Source organism: Lipophrys pholis (genome assembly GCF_963383615.2).
Source record: "Lipophrys pholis genome assembly, chromosome: 11".
NCBI classification, from domain to species: Eukaryota; Metazoa; Chordata; class Actinopteri; order Blenniiformes; family Blenniidae; genus Lipophrys; species Lipophrys pholis.
In genome coordinates, this window is record NC_137631.1 from 6,872,402 (window position 1) to 6,897,335 (window position 24,934).

The 24,934-nt window shown below is 44.3% G+C and overlaps 1 protein-coding gene across 1 annotated transcript; it reads right to left on the reverse strand.

Annotated features, from left to right (window-relative positions):
* oaz2a (ornithine decarboxylase antizyme 2a) lies at positions 1–16,264 on the reverse strand (the record flags this gene model as incomplete). Its single annotated transcript, XM_080474773.1, is given in 6 exon segments — positions 1–1,202; positions 2,237–2,322; positions 3,365–3,537; positions 4,602–4,682; positions 4,684–4,760; positions 16,189–16,264. Coding segments are annotated over 6 exon segments (624 nt in total). The 3' UTR covers positions 1–1,071.
* Positions 16,265–24,934: the final 8,670 nt, after the last annotated feature.

Sequence of the window (24,934 nt, forward strand, 5' to 3'; positions counted from 1 at the left end):
CAGTTTCAGTTAGCAACCTTTATTGATTTCCTCATTCCCCGAGACATAGACAACAAAATGTGAATATACATGTATGGATTGTCACTGAAATGTTGCTAAACTAAAATCCAAAAAAAAAAATCCCCATCCCGCCCGCTTTTAACTATCACAATACACAATAGAGAAATATATGTACAGAAAAATAGACCTCTGAAAAACTTCATATAATGACATAATTTCCTAACAGCTTATAGTCGGGGCTCCGTCAGACTGGTTGGACCTGCACGCATGCAAGCAGCAGGAGGAGAAGAAAAACCCTCAGTGGTGGAACAGTAAGTACGGCCGGCACGGGGAATGTAGGCTAATATTGCTTTTACACACCGAGACTGGGACGAGCTGGAGGCGGGTTCTTTGGCGTATTGGTTGAAGAACTTTAAAATAAGAAATCAAGCTCTGCTTTGCATAATAAAATCAGCTGAATCTGATGAAAACATTCGTCCAATAAGACTCACCAGTACAGAAGAGCGGGGGGGGGGGGGGGGGGTTAAATTGCACTCCTCTCCATTTTAGGCACAAGATGCCAGGTTTTACCCACTGCTGAAGGCTTTACCTGCAGAGAAACATGCGGTGACGCTCATTACTCCTCACTATCAGGGTATTTGTGTGAAGAGAAAACAAATCAAACTGGAATGATACCTCTAACACTAAGTTTACGCTGGTGGAGTGTGTTAAAGAGCAACCATCGTCTCGTACGGAGTGGATCGCAGCTCGTTTTTTTTAAGCCGGACAAGGATGTCGGTGCGGTAGGCACGCCGACTGTCTTCTGAGAAAAAAAAACCCCCCACAAACAAAACAAAAAGGTGGAGATATGCTGCAGAAGCCATATGTTCAAACTCCTCCTGGATGTGCAGCTGCTCTCTTTGTCCTGTTTGTCGCAGCCCAAACAAACGAGAGAGAAAAACCAAAAGGAGGAGAAATTGAGTCTCCTGATGTCTGTAAGGAGAAGTAGGTGACACCTCCAGAGTCTGGTGAGGGGAGGAGGGGGAGGAGGAGAGGGGTGGGGGGGTGGGGGGTGGGAGAGGGAGGCGTCAGTCACTCCTCATCTGAGCTGCTGGTGTCCAGAGAGTAGACCATGAAGGCCAGATCGGACCGGGCCGGAACCAGAGGGTTACCCGGCTTCACCATCTCAAAGCCCATGTAGTGGAAGGTCCTGATGATGGACACTGAGGGGGAGAGAGAGAGAGACAGAGAGAGAGAGCGAGAGATCAGAAACAAACCTGTATTCACCCACTTCCATCACCAGGTTTACTCCCGAGTGCTTTCACGCAGCCATGTGGGAAAATCATTTAATAAGTCAAATATCTTCTACATCAGTGTACGAATACGTCGACATATTCATCCATCCCTTTGTCGACTCAACTTTTATTTCCCTTCCAAAGAAGTCTCCGTCCAAAGCATTTTTAGGTCTAATTTTCTCCAACGTGCACATGTCCCCCGTCAGTCTCATATGCAGCGACGCACCGATACTAAACACTAGGCCGATACTGATAACCGATATTTACCGATATCGATGTGTATTAAAAAAAAAAAAAAAGCTGCTCCTATAATCAGCTTGTGTAGAAACTGAAAATGAGACACAAGCAGTGAATTTGAAAAATCTCTGTTTTTCTTCGTGCAAAACATGTCTTTTTTTTTTTTTTTTTTTTTTTTAACATCTACAAAATGTGTAAATTGAGATATTCCCCGACTATATCCATGTCTTATCCACCCACCACTCATTCAATTCCTTCTACATAATGAGCGTGTTAAGCATAAAGAAATCTCACTTTTGCTTCTCGGGCAAGACACATCTCAAACTGGTGGATTACGACATGATGGGTGACACATATGATGGTCCCTGGTCCAGCTGGACAAAAGTCCTGATTTGAGGACAAACTGACGCTTCTCTTCAGGTAACGGATTCAATCGGCTGCACCACGACAGACGGTTTAAAGTCAAGACAATGGACTTATTCTTCCGCTGCAACAACGACAAGTCGAGGTGACTTTTTTTTAACCTTCACGTCAAATCAAATCAAATTTAGCTGCTTTAAATCATTTTCAGCCTCATTTGCTCGGCGAGTTGATGTTTGACCTTGAACTGCTGAAACTTTCTGCTCAAGTTTCTTCTGTTTCCATTCAAAAGCTGAACAAACAGAAACATCTGATCGTTTTCATTGCCATGTCGCGTCCAGGAGAGTGGAGACGGGAGCTCTTACATCGATCCTCTCTGTTTTTCTGGAACCACAGGATGATGTAGTTAACCTTGAGCTTCTCTTCGGCAAACTCCAGCAGAGCGGTGAGCCTGCGAAGGACACAAACACAGAGAGCGAGAGAGAGAGAGAGAGAGAGAGAGAGAGAGAGAGAGAGTTGATGAGGGGAGAGGAAAGAGGAGTGATGGTGACACACTATGTTTTTTTTTTTTACATAAGTGCTGCAACTTTACATAATAATGCAGTGGCAGCTGTAAAGCTGGCTGGACGCCTGCAGCAGACGAGGTTACTCTGTCCTGATATTGATTTTACCCACACACACTGACAATGTGGACTCATTTGCATCCTCTTCAGCTCTGCACGCTTTGAAGGGTCGGGATTACTTTTTTTAAAAGACGGCATCTTTGATGCTGAAGACAATCGGGATGTTCCAAGTCCAGCTCAAGCCGGAGCTGCAACATCCCACATTCCCGCTCTGCTTCAGTCCAGCTACAATATGCGACAACGCCGTCGCTTTCAGTGCGACGTTCCCGCGGGGAACGAGCCAAAAAATGTCATCCACTCAGGCGAGCTCAGGTAGCATCGTGACATTATTCATTCTGTATTCAAATCATGCCAAGTATGACACCTGGCTCATGTAAAGGATGAACATTAAAAACTAGAGTTATCAGTTTTTGTCAGCACGTAGCATGTAGCACGGCTCGGAGTAAAAACCTCCTGATCCACTGAGCAGTTAAAACTAATGAGTGACATCAGAGTGACTCTGCTGCTCCGAATGTCTCTGGTGATTAAGTTGCTGCTGTTTTACAAACTCTTTCTCCTCCTCTTTCTCCCTAGTACGAATACGAGTACGAATCCTCATGCGGTATCGAACCTGATTAATAAAACTACTAACTGCTATTCTTAATTTGTCCACACGGTATCTCAATTTGTTCACAATGTCTTTGTATTGATGTTCTCTTTTAAGTGAAAGCCACTAAACAAATAGTTTTTGACTCCTTTTTCCTTGATTTGGAAACGGATTACTGAAGTTCAGTCGGTCTCAAGTCAACATTTGTGACATACTGTACACGTGGCGACGAGATGGAATACTCTCGTCTTCTTTAGTTTTCCTGAGCCCGTGGTTGAACCTACCCCTCCTTGCTCCCCTCGGCCAGCAGCCCTCCGGGGATCCCCAGGAAGAGGCTGCCTGCCGTCAGCGCCGTGTCCCAGGAGACGGAGCGCCGCTCGCTCAGCTGGTAGCGGAAGTGGAGAAACGACGGGCTCCCGCTCGGTGGAGCGGCCTGCGTCACGGTTAACTGGTCATCCTGCGGGGAGAGCGCGTGCAACGTTAGTCAGCTCTGCAGATCAATTCTTCACCGGCTGCTGCCTGACTGCACCACTGAAGCACAAACTGAAGCGAAGAGGAAGCGCCTGCAGTCTGCTTTGACCATCGGGAACTCTCTGTGGCGGGACGCCGCCTCCTTTGCGAATACTGATCCGTGTCGTCGCCGCCACACACGGAGCCGGTTTTTCTGCGTGACTTGTGTAAACCGGCCTGAAAGCAAATCAACACTCTGGGCCTTGTGACCGCGTCTGCTGAACCGGTAACGTCAGAGAGGAGAGAGGGTTTTTTTTTTTTTTATTCGCCGTAGACAAATGAGGACGGAAATATGGCCGTTGAGCCGTCTGACCCTAAATCTTTAATCTGGCTGGAACACTCAAGACACATGGAATTCAAACTGAGGCGTTTATCCGTCCCAGAGGAAAACCAGCTGATTTAGTAAACTCACATGCAGGTGATGAGCGAGATTAAAGGATTTATTTATTTATTTTTCTTTTGTAAAATGAGGGTACGAGTCATTAATGCGGCAGAAAGGTCCTGGAGGGACGAAGCACTGAACACAATTACGAACCAAAGTGCTTAGAGTGAATTAGAGCAACACGTGCCGACTCTTTATTCTGACTCATGGCTCTTTACAAGCATTTAGCTCCTTTTAAACTGTGAGCAAAAAGCCTCTAGAACCATCCGGGACAAAGACAGAGTCACTTCTTTTAATAAAAGGTGCAGTTTGAAAATCACTCGCTGTCGCCCAGCTGCCAACCAGCAGTCACTGGGAAAGTTGCAGTTTCAGAAAAAGGAGAATAAAAAAAACAAAAAAAAAAAAACACGTGACAGCAAAGGAAGTTAAACCTTATTTTGGAACATAAGTTCCAGTTCTCTCCCCATTTCGTTTGACTGTTTGTTAGCTGTTTTGTTATTTTATTAGATTTCAGTAGGATTTTGTTTAGCACTACAGTTAGAATTTCACTTTGCATTTTAATGGAAATATCAGTAACGTCTGTATATCAGCAATATTGTGTGTGTGTGTGTGTGTGTGTGGACCTTCACCTTGTGCAGTAGCACACTGAGGGAGTGATCCCTGACCGTCCCTCGCCCACCCGGGATCTTCAGCTGTGGGTGAGGGGCATCAGGAGCACCACAGAGGCCCTGGAGACTGAGGGGTGGAGCTGGGCAGCAGGGTGGGCAGCAGGGTGGGCAGCAGGGACCCTGTTAACCAGGAACTGGAGGAGGCAGAGACAGGAACTGGTTAGTGATGCGGCGTAGACAAGTGGCCAGAGTAAATCTTTCTAGTCACCGACACATAAAAGCAACTCAATCTAGAAGACGTCTGCAGCCTGGAGCTGCTGCACCAACACACAGATACACAAAGCAAACGGCTGAGGTGTGCAAAAGCTAACAGTGCTGACGACTTCTGGATCATTCAAGAGTCCACACGCTAGATTAGAGGTTCTGCCCTCAGACTGCAGGTACTAATCAACAAATTCTGCATTCTGCAGGGAAGCGCATCGTTTTTATGCTTTCGTTCCAGAAAGGTTTCAAGTTTACATAGTAATGTTCTGAAAAAGATTACATGAAACATCAGGAACACTGAAAACTATGGAGTTTGCATGCCAGGTCATGAGTTGGCGGTGTTGGTTGTTTTTGTAAGAAAAGCACACACACACATGCTGAGAACAATGCGCTAGGAACATTAACAATGGCGAGTACACAGACATTCGTATGGACATTACAGGTGACTGTTCACACCAGAATGCCGGTTCACGTAAACAAGCCGTTTTTGCTCCCTGTCTTCTTCTGCTTTTTTGGTGTATTTGGTGAGTCACAGCGCCTCTAAAGGCCTGACGTATGTACTACATGCCCTGAAGCCTCATGTTGAGCCGTGTTCATAGAGAACCCCAGGGAGAAAAAAAGATCATTTTGGCTCGTAGGGGCAAGGCCTCAGGTATGAAACTACCAAGTTCCAGGAGAATCTGGACTGGGAGTCATGACACTCTGGAGGCAAACGTTGTTATTGTTCCTCTACTTCATGTATGTGCAGAATTATTAACTACGACCGTGGTGTGCATGCACGGTAGCAGTGCTTCTACCGTCTGTCACGACAGAGCCTGAGCACTTCCAGAAAGTCTCATTTTCGCCCGTCTGTACGGTGACGGAGTGCGAGCGTTTTCAAAAAGTTCCACCTTGGGAGCCATTTTCAAAAAGGAAAATTTTCAGTGGCTTCGAGCGCCGCTGTCAAGTGAATCCTCATCCAAAACGCAACGAAGGTTTGGCATTTTCACTTGAACTGGTTGCCTGGTAAACAGGGCCGTTATCAATCATGTTTGATATGAGACAGAAATGCAGCACACACACATCCACACACACACACACCCTCTTCATTAACGACCTCTCAGTCTTGAGTCAGCTTCAAGCAGCTGCAGCAACACGTTCCTCCTCCTCGGCGTACTCGGGCTGCCGGAGGGATTTCACATAATTACATCGTTTGCTCATGCGTTGGATCCCACTTTACGCAACCAAAAGTTTCGTTTGCGTAACACTGTAGGATCCTCCACGCAAGCTTCACCCATCGGGAGACATTTCGATGAGCAGCTCTCAGCAGAATGCATCCACAAAGACCAGCGCGGGCACGCGACTTCGACGAGCACCGCGCAGCGATCTAATTTCATTGCACTCTCCCGTTTGCAGCCAAGCCGACAGAATTAAAGCCTGTGATTAATGGCGGCCTTCAAACGGGTCCTGATGGGTTGTGCGTGTGGAGAAGGAAGGGCACATATCATAAACAAGCGCGTGGTGTGTAAACACCTCTGCAAATAGCTCGTCGGGCTGCCGGGAACACGCAGCGTCTGCGGTTTGAGTTTCGCTCATGTTGAAGCTCAGCTTGAGCCGGGAGCGATGGCAGGGCCGAGGTCTGTTCCGGTCTGCCAGCTCGGGTTTGGGCTTTGAAGCTGCGCTGGCGACCTGCCACTATCACACATTCACCTGCGAGTGCTGCAGGTGGGCCGACGTGCCTGTGCAGACATGGCGTATCTAAACCCGGCTCCATCGGGGAGCACCGGCCCGTTTCCCTGCCGACCAGACAGGTAACCTGCACGACCTGATCTGCATAGCTCCGAGCCAGGAGAGGGAGCAGTGGAAAACACGGCGCTTCATTCACTGCTCCTCAGCTTTATTTTGAAGATAATGTTGTACAGATTGCATTTGAGTGAATTAAAGCACTTACAAGGGTCTCGAGCAGTTTAGCTCAGGAGCCACAGACGGCCTCATATGATCTCAGCTGGACTGAACCAGCAAAAATATGAAATGGTGCCGTGGGAAACGCCATCTGGCTGAACCAGAATGGAAACGAGGAAGCATGTAGGGCATGCCCCAAAAAAAACAGGCATATACAGACAATAGACAAATCAGTTTCCAGATGAATCCCTATTTCTGTGTTTCATTATGATCTTTATTCGCCGCCAGTGGACACTTGGTGATTTTGCAGGGTCAGGGGCCAGCTTTAAACCTTCAGCCAAATGGTGAACACGTTTATAATTCAGCTTTTTTTATTGTAATAGTTCCTTTTGGTAGCAATTTGGCTAAAGTTAAAGGAAGTTATTGAAATATTTTGAGCCTGAATACAAAGCAAAAGAAAAAAAAAAGTTTAAGTAACTGTTTGACTAGTTAATCAGCATTCTGTTTGGCTGAGACAGTAATCAGTCTGCAGGAACCTGCAGAGGAAAGGTGGAGAGGAGGAAAGAACACTCGTCGAGACGTGAAGAGCTGCTCCTGCTTTTCCGTCCTGCCTCTCACGTACAGTCTGCCCTTGATGGAAATGCCAGCTTGTTTTGAAAGGCGACACTCTTGTCCTCTGACATTTCAATTCAACGCCAAGCCGACCCATCACTCGATGCCCCTCCGTTATGATGGAGATGAGCTTCTCGCTCCTCAGATAGTTCACGAGGTCGCACTAAAAACAGAATATGGGTTACTTTCTTCAGGGCGAGGACTCAACACGTCTGCATGCCCGGGCAGCTCGAGTACATTGGTGAGGATTTATTTGCATCTATGTGGCAGGAGGGTGGGAGGAAGTGTGTGTGTGTGCATGCAGAAAGAGTGCGGTCTCCCCGGGCAGAAGTCTGGTGGGAGGACTGTTCCAGGTGGATTGTTTCGGGAGGAGGATGGCCCTGGGTTGGACAGGCCGCTGAGGCAAGGTTTGGCCTAAACCCAAAAAAACACACAATTCAAACAAAACAGGAAGTGCTTCGGCAGGTCCTCCGAGAAGACCGCGTCACACCAAAACCGACGACCAGCTCTGTAACTACCAGCTCAGTAATGGAAACTGTCGACTCGAACCCGAGCTGTGAACATAAACAAGTTTACTGGCACCACAAATTCTTGGGGGCGTTTCAGCTCCCAACATGTAAACAACCTGCGGCTGTAAACAGGAGAGCCCGCCCCAGACCTGCCCCGACCCCTGGAACAGGAAAGGCACACGTGCGCAGAGACCAGAAAGTCAGCGGACACGTCACTGTCAAAACACGTTGTACCGTCCCCCAGACCCAACGGGAGGCTGTGCACGGCTGCTCAGAAAGAACAAAAACAAGCCAAGGACTCGTTAAACAATCGCAGCGCTTCAAAAAGCCTCAAGACTTCAGAGCAAAGCTCAGCAGACAAAGTGATACTCGTTCATCTGCTAGTGTAAATTACAAGGCTCACAAGACACTTAGGTTTTTTTTTTTTTTTTTAATGATCATAGACATAAGAGGCTCACTGTACCATAACTCGTCAACAACTGACAAGTTTATTTTTCCCGAGCGCGTGACGTCCCTGTCAGCGCATCTCAGCCACTGCTGACATTTCAGAGACGATAAGCGTTATGGAGCAGGACTAAAATAAGACCCAAAGTCTGCAGCCACATGCTCAAGAACAGCTTTCAGCTAAATGCTAAAGGTGACACACTGAGCTGCACCAGAATCAACTGTGGAGCTGAATTGAGCTTTCCACAGTGATTAACATGAATGAACAGAAAAGTGTTGTGTGAAAAGCCTCTAATAAGCTTTGATGTCCTCTGGCACTACATGACTGGCACGTTGAGCAGATCAGAGAAAGCAGCGGCGAGGATCCCAGGGTCCACAAAGGACAATTTCAGGTGTCGTGCTTCAGGGTAAGTCGGCCACGTCGTAAGAGGACCTGATTTAGGAACTCTAGCTGAGAGTGGACACGAAAGGCAACCGATTTCTTTGAGGGGCAGAAACTAACCAGCTGAATCTGAGAAAAATCTACACCGACACATTTTTCCCCCCCCAGTGAACTGAGCACCCGTTTACAACAGTCTTTCAAGTGAAAACTGAAAACTTGTGTTGCATTTTGGGTGTCTGCTTACACCATGGACGGTGTTTGGAGCCACTGCAAACACAACTCTTTGAAAACGCTGCGATTCCGTCCCCGTTATAAATGAGGGGAAAACGCAACTTTTCTAAAACGCTGCTACTGCGCATTTTTGCAGAGTACGTAGTTGCACACGTGCGAGTAGATGGACAATAACAACAACGGTGGCCCCCACAGCGTCATGACTCCCAGTCCAGGTTCTCCTGAGACTTTTTAGAGTAGAGTTGCCCGTAATCGCACTCCAACTCTACCTTTCATTGTTAAGAGTTAAAAAACAACAGCACCCAGTTGTGGTCCAACAGGAAAACTACATGGTTGTCAGCGTTTCTGTATAAACTGACATTTTCAAAATGCTGTTGTGTAAATTAAAATTTTTCTTAAAGGGAAAAAAAAAAAAAAAAAAAAACATTTTCATTCGAAGTCGTGTTAACAAGACCTGAATTATCTCATATTGTTTATTTCACCTGAATAAGTCGATCAATCAACCCAATACACAACTTTCACTGGATTTTAAAACTTCTGGATCACAATCTGGGCTTTTTTTTTTTTTTTTGCTGACAGGACACAAATCAACTTCCACCACTTCTGTCCAAAGTCACATGCAAGTGATTAGGTTGGTGAGAGGGAGAATTCCTCACATGTGAGGGGTGGAGAAAAGACATCCCGCAACATTCGATCTAAATTCCAGTCAATTACAGGATGAACACTAAATCCCTGCCACCTTGTCAGTGTCCGTCCTGCGTGCCAATGTGACCGCTGACGTTTGCAAAATCCAGATGTCGGCTAAAACCGACCGGGACAGTTCATGTTTTGGTTTTGTTATGGAAAAAAAAAAAAAAAAAAAAAAAAAAAAAACTGAACGACGCCTGCACTCCCGTGCTGACCCAGATTCTCCCGGCAACCACGGCGATCCGTCTGTCAGCCACTTTAAAACGGGCACTTAGCGGAACTCAGGTAGGCCGGGACAGATTCCACAGATGCTGGAGAAGGGGACAGTGGAGGAGGAGGGTGTGTGGGGGGGGGGGGGGGGCTGGACATTATGTAACCCACCCGATGTAGGCCAGTTGATGCCTTCAGCCGACAGAGCTGTAGCAGTCGGGAGCGCTAATATAGTAACTGCTCTGGCTCACAGCATCAATGGAGCGCTGTGCCCGTCTGGCTGCGTGTCAAATGATAAACCCGCAGAGGACACATACATAAAGGCTGACAGAGGCGGGCATGTTACAACCCAACCATGCAATCGTCCCTATAAATATTTATCTTTGCCAATACAGGAACATCCAGTCTTGTCTCGCATCGAAACACAAGCAAGCGGTGCAAGGAAACAAAGGCGTATTTCAACAACACAGGCCCCGTGGGGCCGAGGCGGCCGAACTGAAAGGAGGAACGTGCAAGTGCAAAAAAAAAAAAAAAAAAAAAAAACACAAGAAAGCAGAAGTTGTGATGTGTGCGTGCAGGGGTAGACAAAATAACCCTGGAACCAAACTGTCACATAAACTGTTCTCACATGTGTGCAGTGTGGTTACTTTATAAAATACATGAAAATAGACTCCACAGTTCTCCAAAGTAAAAAATTTTTTAGGTCATCCCAGAAAATCGATGAACCTTTAGGTGAGCAAACATGCACCATATTTTCAAATTGCTACAATGCATTAGAGATTAGACAGATTAAGATTACCACAATAAGAAAACAACAAACAGGTCCACAGTGAGAAATGCATGACCCGTTATTAGGTTGTGAAAGAACATTTATGGACTTTATCTCTTTAAAGCCTCAACACGCAAAACAAGAACTGTGTTTTACATGTCTTTTGATGAATCCACCTAATCCAGTTATTCCTGTTGGCACCATGTCAACAAGCTGGATTCTTTTTCTACACAATAGTAAATTATTTATAATTTCTGGACTTTAGGATTACAATACAATAAATACATTGACAATTTCTAGTTAATATGGTCCGCTTATCTGTGATGTTTACATTTCCTACTGCACATATGATTGAAATTTGTCCCCGATCTTGTCTCACCATTGGTTTGGGACTTCGGATTGAAGTTTATTTCCTCCAAACAGGAACTTCTCACTACATTATTAGTTATTTAAAAGTGAATAAGCAAGGCGATAGCATAACCTTCATAATAATGATCACGATGGTGCTTTCAGAAAAACACGAAGGAACGTGTATGTATGTAAGGAACTAGTTAAGTGCAGATAAATAGCTTTCAGAAGTCTAATCGTCAACAAATACAATTTATATTTGGTGTAAACACTGTTAGCTCTAGTGGTTATTACATGTTAAGTCATCATTCCTGGGATAAACACAGTCATAATAAGGCAGAATTCATCCCACATTAGGAATCTGTCTGAACTTGCCGACGGCATGCAACAGAGGGCAAACATTTGGGTAAAATAACAGCTTTTGCCCCTGTCTGTCTGAGGTTTATGTTTCGTTTTGTTGCCCCTCTTGTAAGGCACACTTCAGAGCCCGTCGTGGTGCGTTCACTGAACCCCCGGTATCTCATTTCCCCATCATCTTAACAGCGACTTTTACAAACTCAAACCACTCCAAGACTACTTAAAAGTCCAGCAACTAAAACCGAGCATTCTGAACTGGTTCAACCACAAACGGCGGAGGCATTGCAAGCCGGTCTGAAGGCGTGTTTTCGGGCGTGAACGTCTCCCTACCTTTCCTCCGTGTTGAGCATGATAGCTTCGAGGAAGCGCGGAAACGGACGTTCTTTTTTACAACCAAACGAGTTACTGTTCAGCAAAACCTCCACAGACGTGTTGAGCATCCGTAAATGATACGGAGAGCCGGGTTGTGTTGGATTCTACAGCGGCTGTGTTGAGTGAAGAAGAGCTTTGACGTGAACGCGTCCCCGATCCGGCAGAGACTGCGCTGCCCGGAGACAGGACGCAGCTTTTATACCCGCAGCAAGGCATTGTGGGTAACACAGCCCAAGCTCCTTTGTACAGGATGTGAACAGAATGTAAACACACTGATAAAAACATTTTAGAAAGTCACATAATCACAGCGGTTGAGAGCTATTTTTAGACAAGCAAAGCGTTATGACATGTAACCACGGCTTTGACTGACCTCCCACAAAAGACGGGATGTGCGATCGTTAAAATGTGAATAGAATAAAGCAGAAGTGGGCTTGGTTAAGATTTTTTTTTTTTTTACTTGTTTGAACTATGAGGCACTGTTGGATAGCATTATTAATATTACAATGATGGTTAGTATCTATCCATCCATCCATGCATCAATCCATCCATCCATCCATCCATCCATCCATGCATCCATGCATCCATCCATGCATCCATGCATCCATCCATCCATCCATCCATCCATCCATCCATCCATCCATCACAAGGCACACACACACACACAGAGACTGACAACCACACACACACTCATATTCCCAACTCGAGCAATTTAGGGTCACCAATTAACCTTGCATTTTTGGACCTTGGGAAGAAACCCACAAACATAGGGGGGAGAACATGCAAATTCCACACAGAAAGGAGCACATTACCTCACTGTGAGGGTAGACTGCTAACCACTGCACCACTTATGAAGACAAAGGTAATAAACATAAGTATAAGCTAAGGTTTAATGGAAAGCCTGAGCAAATAACGGTGTTTGAAGTCCTGATATAAAACAAGTGAGTGTGTCAGCATTTCTCAGGTGTTCAGGAAGTTTGTTCCACGGGTGAGTCTTCTGACTCTGGGAGCACTTAGTAAACCTCTTCCTGAGGACATGAGGGGTCTGGATGTTTCATATTCTACAAGTAAATCTGAGATGTCCTCAGGCCTGAGACCATTCAAAGCTTGACATGAATTGAGGTTTTGAAGACACAGGTCAGCGTGTCAGCAGCGACTGATGCAAAAATCATTGATTCAAGTTGAGGCAAAGAATTTTTTGTGTGGAGTTTGCATGTTGTCCCTGTGTATTCGTGTGTTTCCTCAGGATTCTCTGGTTTCCCCTGGACAATAAAAAAAAAAAAAAAAATCTAATTACCATGCCATTTTTTAATAAAGCCATTTCATACAACTGTGATTGAAATAGAGTACTGTTTACAAAGTCTCCACCGTATTAGATACTATATTATCTTTGAACCAGAACATCTCATTCTAAAATAAGTCACTACTCGCAGTGAGTTGTGCTGCAATATGTTTCAAGTCCTCAACTCAAACGCCATCACTTACTTTATAGGGCATCTTTATTGCTTAAGTATAAATGTTATTCAACAGATCTACTTATTAAGCCCCCCACTCCCCATTCCCCACAACGCTTAAATCAGTGGATTAATTCCTGAGAGTTAATCTACTTGAGGCTCTTTTCTACAAACTAATGCACCATCCAGATGACTGCCTTACTCGTGTCATTAAAGCATCATATTTTGTATAACTTCTAAATGGTGTTGTTGCCATAGAAACCCTTCAGGGATAAAAGTGTTGATCTTTCCAGGTGGGGAATCCAGAAAGGACAAAATATGATTTTAAAATATAGTCTGAAAACCACTCTCTGAATTAGATGTTTATACCAAGGCTGCTTGAGACTGTGTGGTATTTTAATGAAGGGATCCTGATCTATTGTGACTCTCATTTTGGAGTAACACTTCACCTGTCAGCAGCTGAAACTGACACCTTTAAATTTAGTCCGGAGCTCTACATTTTGGCTGACTGTGACCTCTGACCCTTCTGCAGACCGAGAGCGTGAAACCTGAAGACCAGACTCCTGTTCTGACTCACAGAAGTGACCCTGGCAGTGGTGGGCCGGCGTGTATCTGAACATAAAGACAGTTATGTAAGGAGGAATGGAAAGGAGCCCCTTTGCCAAACAGATTATCAGATTAGTAACAAGATAGCAGCCGGGCTACTTGATCCTGGCACATCACAGCGGTAATGTTGGCGGTCCAGCAGAGGACACGGGGGTCAACGCCACCCGCCTGCCGACATGCAACAGCACCTTCATGATGTAACGCAGTGGAAAACACACAGAGGGGGGACTCAGTCCTGCAGGTCTAGATGCTTTCACTCACTCGCTCGCTCGCTCACTCACTCACTCACTCACTCACTCACTCACTCACTCACTCACTCACTCACTCACTCACTCACATATCATGTCACATCATTTTTAATGGATCTCAGTGACTGCACGGTGCATCTTAAACACTGTAATCCATTTCTTGATCCACATCTCCTCCTCTGGGTTGATGGAGCTCAGATGTCTTTCCAGGAATCGCCACCTCAGTTTACGTCACGACAACGGGGCCTCGTCCAAAAACAGTCACACTCAGATCCAAAGGCTAACAAAAGAATCCTTATAGCAACGTACAGATTGGATTGTGTGGTAGAAAATGCGTCAATCACAGTGTTAAGCATGTTAAAGATAATCTGGAAATATGTGTCACTTCTTTCTGGGAACTAATGCTATTTAATGTCAAAATATATTTTGCTTGCATTTTATTTATTAGATTTTTTTTTGAATATTCTAGCTTCTTAGCAGAAATTTCAAATTAAAAACCTCCAGCTTGTTTGAAAAGAGTCATGTTTTCTTATTAACATTGGATCCTAGCAGCCATTCATACCTCATAATATGACGTTGGATTAGGAAATGTGGGCGTTGGGAACTTCTGATTCAGTTCAGGTGAAGTTAGTGGGAGAAAGATGCTCTAAAATGTAGATGTTATCTGAAGTTGCATTAGTTACTGGGAGGAAGACGCTCTATAACCTGGATGGTAGCTCTTCTTAATATATATTGATAAACTGAGATAAAGAGAAACAAAACATTCAGACAGCATATTTGTTATTTGTAGACCAGGTGGCAGTTATGAGTCCGTGTGCAGCTTTAAATCCTTGCACTGGAAATTTTTGCCTGCCACAAAGTCGAGGTCGAAAAAAAGTGAGTAAGCCTTTTTTTAAAATCAGGAATGCTCACCTTTGTAGAAACCTGCCCGTGGAGATATGACGGAAAGTAGGAAAGTACAGATTCTGCCTATTCAGAGTTTTAGTTTTTAGGCGATATCATCTTTTGACTACACACTTTGAATCTTTCCCACATAAATGTGTTTTTAGTTCTACTTGATTTTCTTTCAAAGCGCTTTGGAAACTGCTATTTTTAAAACAATGCTCTCTGAAGGATGATTATGATGACGATGACGTGATGTTTAATTCATTCCCATGAAAATCTAATACAAGAATAGCTTTCGTTCTCATAAGGTCTTCAACTGGGGCACTACGACCCGCCTTATCCAACGAAGTGCAATGACATGGAAAAAAGAAATCTCAAGCTCCCAAACAACATTAGTATGAAATGGGATGATGACTTGGTACGTACCAAGGAGATGAAACAAAGATGCTGTTCATGAACAGATTTATTAACTTGAATCAAGTTAAAACCACAGAAAAGCAAAAACTGATTGAACATGTATAAATAGTGAATTTACATTCTTAGATTTGAATATAACTGCATTTAATGTTTGTTTACATAGAAGCCACATGCATGCCAGAATAACATCACAAACACATAAGTAGTCATTCATGAGCAAATACAAACAAGAATCAGACTCGTGACCTATTTCTGCTGCGAGACAGAGTCTATCAGAGATTTTCATTCCAGTCACACTGAGCCTGAGAACAACTACTGTGACGGAGGTTAAATTCTTGCCCTCATTTTTCGCTACTCAAAGAAATGTGCTGAGTCGTCCTCATTGCCCTATTTGTGTTGTTTTCCCCCTTTTGCCCCTGTTTCCAACATGCCGAGCTCAAAACTGTGTCACACTTTCTGTTGTGTGGAAATATCCTGTCATGTAAACATCACAATGATAACATATAACAAAATATTTCATATCATTATAAATATGAGGTTATAAATTACATTAGCGCTAGTGCAAAGCCAAAAATAAATAAAAATGTTAGTGGCCCCCTGGTGGATGGATGCTGCACTGAGCTTACGTTAACATACGGGAAATGAGTCAAACTGAAAGAACATCAAACAACCCATGCAAATGAAGTACATTTGAAGTTCAGCACTTCTGGATCCTTGGTTTCAAAGTGTTTGTGTGGTTTTAAACCGACTTTGTGTTAAGTCAGTCAGAACTGAGATGAGGGCAGGTCACAGTCAAGTCAGCATTTATTAGGTTTGTTTATGTTCCCTCTGACACTGTTATGGTGGTGTTTATGATTCTTGTTTTTGTTTCAGGTCAGGTTTCACCCTTTGGTTGATGTTGATGTCTAGTTTCTGCTTTATGTCTATGTTCTCACTATCTCTGTGCATGCGCCCCCTCATGTGTCTCACTTGAGTGTTCACCTTGATGGTTTCCACCTGGGTCTTGCCCATGCCGTACCTCCTGGTGTGAGTATAAAAGTCTCAAGCCACATTTACACGTACCTGGGTTTTTACAAAAATGTATATTTACGTTTACATAAAAGTCTTCATCGACACGGGCCTGCTTATACTGTCAGGATTCGGTGGGTCCGGTCCTGGCAGTTTTGTGTTCTGTTTGTTTTGGTGGGTGTGGTCTTTCTGTTCTGTGTGTAGTGTTCCTTCCTCCCCCTCGCATTTGGACAACAAAGCAGGCGCAGCCGTGTGAGAGGATAAGTCGTTTCACCTGTGGCTCATCAGCCGCTCCGCCCTTAAAAGCCTGGAGCTGCCAGCTGGTCGTCGCCAGTCCGTACTCCTGGGATGGTAATCGTTTGGTCCAGCGCTCTGCAGAGTTTTTCTCTAGTGGTGATCACTGAGCTCGCAAGTCGTAGTATTGAGCCAAGACTAATCAATACTGATTTTTGTGCCCTTGGATTTTTGTTGATCTTCGGCTTTCCCCCTTCCCTGATTTTGCAGCATTTCCTGTTCCCCTGCAGACTCCCGGTCCTCGCCATCCTCTCCCATCCTGCGCTGTGGAGAAGCTTCTCCACGGTGGTCGTCGACTGGGAGCTGAAGTATCCCCCTCTTCAATAAATGTTTGATTTTTTTCCCTTTCAAATCTGTCCCACCTTGTGTCGTGTTTTCTGCATCTTGGGTCTGCCCGTCCGGAGTCATGACATATACACTGGGTTCAGCCCTCCTATGAGCATGCCAAACCGGAAGGGGGCAGTGTAACGAGAAGAATGAAGCCATAATAACCAGTCAGAATCCTGGAGAAAAAAAACACATCACTAATTGTGATTTAAATATCCGCCTACCCCTCTTTAGATGCAACCGGAGACACTCAGACTTTTTCCAGATCTGCACTGTGGCCAGAGTTTTCAGGAATCCTCGTTTGTGGTCACTCGTAGCTGCGGTTATGTGTAAATACAAAGCTCAAACATGAAGAAATATATCACTTTTTTAAAAACCCGGGTACGTGTAAACGTGGCCTCAGACCTTGTTGACATGACATTTCAAGTGAAACCGTATAGTTTTTTTGTTTTAGTTTCCAAAACTTTTCCCATTCATGTAATGTTTTGAAAGCAATGTCCCATTTGTATGGAAATTATGGACTGGGAGTCATGAAACTCTAGAGCCAAACATTGTTGTTGGTGTCCACCTACTCGTGCATGTGCAGAAGAACTATTTACTACGGCCTGCGCAGTAGCAGCATGTAAGCAAAGTTTTACCCCAATTCCTCGAAGACTGATTGTCGTAAATAAGTTGCATTTCAGTGGCCTTGAGCACGGTTGTCATGTAAACGCCACCCAAAAACGCGACGAAAAGTTTTCGGTTTTCTCTTGTCGTGCAAATGGGGCACAAGTGCGTTGCAGCTGGGAGAGACCCAGAACATGCCAGACGGTGGCCCTCCAGGACCAGGACTGGTCCCCCTTATTTAAATACCCTGGAAGGCAAGGCTTGATGAGACACACCAGACAACAATCAAGGCTAATCAGGGGAGGAGAGGTACACAGAGGACAGCAAAAACAGAGAGAGTTACACTACACATTAGGGAAGGGGATAAAAGACACGAAGACAGGACAAGACACGAAACAACAGAACTATATCAGTCTCATCCAGATTGGACCATGAGCGCGACATGGTGACATTGCAACGTCATTATCCTTGAGCTGTCTTCCCCACATGTCTATGGACGTCACCGATTCAGTTCAGGTCGACTTCAAGCTGTGAAACATGTTGTTGTACCCAAGGTATTAAAATCCACATTGCACAGTTTGTCAAAAAAAATTCTTTTTAAGACTGTTGAACCCGTACACTCTGTAGAAGACTCTAGGCGGGATTGAATGAAGCAGGTACAAAAGATGGATGAGGCAGGGGCACTTTGTACACTTTCAGAGCAGCCTTTCACTGACGTAGGGTGGCCATACGTGAGTGTGACTGTTTCCTGCGATCGACTACCGACAAAGTGTACGAAGGTGTAAAACATGGTTGAGTAGAAGGTAACCCGAAGGCCATTGTTTTAACATGGAGGGATAGCTCAGTGGTTGCATTTATCAGGTCATTGTATTTCATCAACACAGTTTGGCTCACAACACTCCGGAGCCAAGGTCCTGTCATTAATTTTACAGAGAACAATAGGTGGAGAGGAGGGACTCCGGCTTCACAACAGGGGGATGCATTGTAGCAATTTGGCATCCTCTCTTCATCGTCTCTCTGACTCTCTGCGGAGCCTGATTCATCTTCGTGGCAGCATCCGCCGTATGTGGCTTTCACCAAGTGCGGCTCGAAGACGTCTTCTGTGAAACAAAAGCTGACAACTTGAGCTTCCTGCGTACGCCTACATGCTCTGCCCCATTGTTGGGGAGGACCTCGCCCACAACAGTTACTGTCATCTCAACCTCCATTTGAGTTTTGGCAAAGAGCAAAAATCCAAATATGCAGAAACTGTGGGGCATGGTTGTTGCCATACCTCTGCCGGCGGATGAGACAGCAGATGAAGGTGGAAACTTCAGCACGCCATGTCAGTTGTGGTTTTACCTGAACAAATAAATCAACATTTCCCCGTACAAAAACAAGGTGAGAGGCTGCCAGAGAAGAACAATGGGAACTTAAATTAGATTGTGAGTTTGTTTGGGGATTGTCACTGCATACTTCCATGCCTGAGTGTCGAGATACACAATCACACAAAGCGGCAGATACAACATCTCTGGTCTTTATCCTTTTCTCCGTGCATTATACAGAATGTTTTGCAACAGGCATGAAACCTGAAGACGGATTCACGTGAGTGTCCCAGTTCTTCTGTTCTCCACCCAACCCTGTACACAGGGACGGGTGACCTTAGAAGTTAGGATGTTTTCCACAATCTGATCTGACTTGAAACGAGCCCCTCACGCTGTAAACCAAGTACGGAATATACATGTATTTGAAAGACATAGATGATCTAATGCCCTTTATGGAAGCTCTGTTGATTGTTGACTGTATTGTGAGAATTGACCTGGTCAGCATCAGATCACCCCTCACACCAAACCCCAACTACATAGCCTGTTAGCTTGCACATTAAACAGATACAACTCAACTGTAACACCAGAAAAATAATAAATAATGAAATAAACGCAGTTACCATTCCTTCTTAACTCCTTACGACGACGTGAGGAATCTTTGCTCCTATATGTGAGACAAATTGAAAAAGTTGGACAACCTTGTTGTATGTGATGGACACAGTTCTACAGAGATCGTGGTGTGGAAACGAGAGAGCAGGAGAAACCTTGTAGAATGTGCAAAATGCAGGAAATAATCAGAGATAAACCTTATTTAAGTAAGGCCACAAATCTGGAGCTGCTGGGTATAAATAGGAAAACCGTTGTGGAGTCGGTTGAATAACAAGGAGAACAGTGAACAGTGATGTCCCTGACTGAAACCCTTTCAAAAGGACTGTGGGCCACAGCGACCGCAACATTAAGTGTGATCCGCTGAAAGACGGTGTCTGAAATACATATCTATATTTAACCCTTTACATGGTAAATGGATTTTCACTTATATTGCCCTTTTCCACCACAGAAGAAGTCCCCAAAGTGCTTTACACTGGTCACAGTCACCCATTCACACACACATTCACACACCAATGGAGGCAGCTACCATGCAAGGCACATCGGTCCAGAGCACTTAATAAAATACTTGATATCCATGTGCTCTCGTCAAGTGTTACAAACTACTCACACTCTATAGAAACCGCAGCAGAAAGTGATGCTACCAGAGCCGAAACAATAAATTCCCAAATAGGTAAAATGTACAGTGTTTTGCACTGTTTGCCCTGAAGAGAACCCACTTTAAGGAGTGGTACAAAATCAGAATAAAAAAAACAACAATTTTACTTATAGGCTAAATCCATAAGACGACCACATAAACCTTAAAACGTTCTAAAAGTATGAAGAAAATTAAATTACATCAGTGACCCCAGCCATCTCTACTTTTTCAAGGCAGATAATAAAGACTTTGTGGCTGGAGAAGCTTATTTGTGCATGAAAAAAAAAAAAAAGAAAAACACTATAAAAAGCCCTTCAAGATTGTAGTTCAGCTACTCATGTCTGTCTGAGTCATTTTGTGATCATTTCGCTCTGCACCAATGTGCACTTTACATGTTCGCTGCAAAAAGGATAAACAACAAAAAGAAAACTACTTACCTATTTAACCTATGTAACCTATCTGTTACTATTGAACTGACACATAACTTTGACTTCTTCTAGTTTTGGACATGGTTCCATTCCGATATCTTAAATACAGTTTTTTCTCCATTATTAAAGCCGAACCCTTCTCCTGCTGCATATTTCATCCTCACAGCAGAGATAGAGTGTCCCTCATTGTTCACATGATCTGGCCTTTGTCTTCAGTTTGCGGGGCGAAATCCCAGCTCAGAGGTGTTGGTCTCAAACTGAATCGAGGCGACGACTTGAAACCCGAGAGTGGTTTGGTTTTTCAGCCGGTGTCTCGTGTGCGAGCTTGTGACGCTACACAGGAGTTCACGATAGGGGTGGGTGGGGAGGTTCAGTCCTGAAAACTAAGACGTTCAGTGTTCACCTGAGATTCAGCCCGGGCTCAGATTACTAACCGCCTGCTGCTGATGTACATACAGTACGAAGCACTCCGTCAAAGTAGACAATCAATTGATATTCTAAATAGCACTGGTGAAATAAATGTGTTAAAGTCGATTAATCCCTCATCGTGATTAATCTGATTAAAGATTTTAAGCACTATTTTTAAACTAAACGTCATTAACTAGCACAAGAAAAGAGCCTCAGCTGTAAAACAACATTTTTAAGGCCACTTTTGCAGACAATGCTTCCTCTTAGCTTGATTGTGAAAATACTTTGAAATGTTAAATCAACCAGCAAGTTCAGTTTTTTTGTTCGGTTTCAGTTTTTACATGAATCCGCCTTCCCTTTACTGTATACCCTCCTCATTGTGTTTGTTTTTTGTGGTTTTTCCTTTGGCATGCTGTGGTCTTTTCCCCTCACGTGCCCTTTATTCTCTCTCTCTCTCTCTCTCTCTCTCTCTCTCTCTCTCTCTCTCTCTCTCTCTCTCTCTCTCTCTCTCACTTCCCATTCCTTACTTAAGTAGGACTGCACATTCTTTCTGGTAACAGTAAAGGAACTAACTCAACTCCTTTATTTATGCAGAAGTATAAAAGTAACATCAGTAGTTCTTTAATTGAAAAGTGAAACTACATTTTGAATCCACATGATAGGCAAGGCCTCATTCAAGGCGATGTCAGTCTTCATTTCTTTGGAAGTCTAGGTTGGTATCCTTACAGCTGGGATCTGCACCAGCTCCATTTAAAAAAACAAAAACATTTTTATAGCATAGAAATTCCTTCCCGAATGAATTCATCGGGGGGGGGGGGAGGCACACATGGGGAGAACATGCAAATTCAGAAAGGCCCCGGGCCATATTTCTGAGGCGAGAGCACGAACCACTGCAACGGCCGGTTTGATGAAATGGAGGCAACAATGGATGATTGATCCAACAAGAATGTTTTGGCACTGTGAGAGAAAGCCATAGCAACTAGAGAAAAGAACATGCAAAGGTTCCACAGAAAGGTTTAAAATGATAAAGTCCCACAAATTCGATGTCTGTTTTTCCTATTTCTAATGATTTATAGATTTAAAATTTTGTTACACGGCATGAAAACATAATATCTAGTTACATCAGCCTTTTAGCCACGGTTGTCCTGAATGGATAGAGATGCGAGATATTCACTTTGCAGAGAGAAATGAGAACACAGTGACTAAAAATGTAACAGAAGCGAAGAAATGACAGCGATTGAGATTCAGAGGGTTAACTCTGGAAAAAAGCCGGGCTGTGAAGGCGAGAGTGCTAAACCACCGTACAACCGTGGGTGGGAATATATAGATAGGAATGACAATCACATAATTATAAAGTGTTTTGTTGAAAGTGAAAGTTTGACCCACAGACATGGATCATATTGAAATGATGACAAGCTTGTCCGTGTCAGTCGTGGCTCCTCCAAAACAAACTCTCACGTTGAGCTGAGCTCACAGAGGAGAGGCTGTCTGCTCACACTCAGCAGCTTTATAAGCTGATAGAGTCTCAGCGTTTCCAGGTAGATCCGTCAGCGTGCCGCGCAGCTGATCTGATCTGCAGACACGTGTAATCTCAGTCGGGACGCATCAATTAATAACCGTGATGAATTAAGAACGGCTTGTCGGCTGCATGAAGAGCTTGCACTGTCGCTCCAACTGACTGTTAGTTATTCACTAGAACATAATTATGAATGGTATTTGAGGTCAAGATCTATTTCCTATTAGGATAAGCATAGCAGAGCAACAAAGTAGTTTCTGGTTGTCTGAGGATAAAATAAATCAAACTGGACTGGAGGCAGGCAGAAGAGGGCCATTTTCATTCACTGTCACCTCACAGCAGGAAGGTTCCAGTTAAGATCCAGATCATGACCTCTCTGTCACAGCTTTGCATGTTCCTTTTGGTTTTCCCTGAGATTTTAATATGTCAGTCTAAATTGGCTGAAGGTATGATGGACTGCCTGCACAAGAGACTGTAACCCTTGTTTCCCCTTCACTGTCAGCTGTGGCGGCGATCACAGGAGCATATGAAAGATGGCTTACTGCGGGAGGCAACCTCAGGGCCGGGTGTCACTGCCGGCACAACACAACATTACCATAGACACGCTTTTGGTCGTTGCACTTTTCCCAAATATTTGAAGTCAAAATGTGGATGTTTCATATGTCTTTTTCTCTTTTCGATGTGTCCTCTCGTCACAACGTCTCAGGATGAAAGATGTGATTTCATTCTGTTTCAGCCTGCTGGTGATCACAGACGTGAGGACTTTAAACTTTGGCTCCACATGAGAGGCAAATCTTTTCAGGAACAATCGTCCGTGTGACAAAACTGCATTAAACTATTTGTGCATTTGTGTCAAGTAGAAGCAATATCTATGGTGGCACAGTGACGTTAGAACATATTTGCATGTTCTCCCTGTGTTTGCATGGTGCTCGCTGGAACTTAAAGTTCACTGGTGGGTGTGTGTATTGTGTCTCTGTGTTGGTCCTGTGATGGACTGACCAATCCAGGATGGATAGGATGCAGGTATTGATGGAAGCAAGAGCCTGTTTATTACAGTGAAAGAGGGAGAAATTCATTTAAGATAATAAGCATTTTCTCTGTTCTTGCTTTCAACATTGTGAGAACGGTATTAGCATGGAATTCAGCGAGAAAAGCAAGAATTGCACATTTTGCTGGACTGACAGAACAATTCAAGGTATATTTAGTTTAGTTTAGTTTATTTATTTTTCAGGGTCCATTTACAAAAACACATTAATCCTAAAGAAAAGATGCTTTGTCATATTAACAAGCTTCTCTGAAGTCATCTGGACACATTATAATACATATTACAGATATAGCCGACAGTAGCATTGGTAACATCAGAATTCATCACCTGGTTTCCTAAAATTCACACGGAATGCTGAAAAATCTAATCAAATTAAGATGTAATGTGTCCAGATGACTTCAGAGAAACTTATTATTATACTCTGCTTATGTCCCCCACCATAGAAAAGACAGCAAAAGACCAGGAAACATTGATGTTGAAGGGAAATGACCGTGGAACCGAAAGTACCAGAAATACTATGACAGTGTTTCAAAATTGACTTTCAAAACAAAAAGAAAGATGAACTCTCCACCTGGTTTTTCTGCATGTTTCTCATGCCTCAGTCTGGTAGCAGTGAGCTCAACTGCAGTATTTTGGTCGTCTCGCTGTGGATGACGGCGCCTGCAGGAACCGTGCAAGTGGTGTAATCTCTCCACAGGCTGCGTATCGCCTGGGTAAGCCGGAGCCTGAAGTGCCAGCAGAGCTGCTCTTTCTAAAAGAAGCCCATCTCGGCCTTCAGGCTCTGTGCTTTATTACGTAAGTACCACTGTCCCATTTGCTCTTTCCGCCCATCATATACACTGCAGGCAAAGGCCCGGATGGGCTGAGAGAGCACTTTTAGTGCCAATATCACAAGTTACAGTGCCTCACTTCTGCAGCTCTGCTCATAAATACTGAATTCAGAGAGGCTACGTGCACTCGTCTTCCCCTTTTTACTCTTTCTTGAACTCATATCAGACTCTGAAAATCTGGCACCGAGGGCCGAGGAAGTACAGTGAGATAAATCTTTCATGTCGTTACGCAATCCCTCAGAATTAGCTCGTTGGCGTAACCTGTCGCCGCAGCTGCTATTTGCCGGCTCCATGAGCAGGAATGCAGCAGAACCTTTACTGTACCCTGACAGAGCACCGAATGTTTCTCTCTCCACAGCTTTATTGTTTTGAAAAGAAATATGCACGCAGGCCTGGGGCGTGGGGGTTACTCCAATTAGCCACAGAGCGTGGAGAGGAGTGAGGACACAAGAGAGTGGACGACTTTGGTGTCCACTCCAGTTTTGCCAATTAACTCCACTTTGTTTTTAATCCTGAGGCTGAGATGGAGGTGATGTGGAGACGACGCCCGGTCAAAGGGGGATTAGTAAAGCATGGAGACAGAGGGAAAGTGCTGAGGAAAATGTGGCGCGATGAAGCTTTTGCACTCTCTTCGGTTTAAAGAAAGAGAAAGAAAGCAAAGAAAATGAAAGA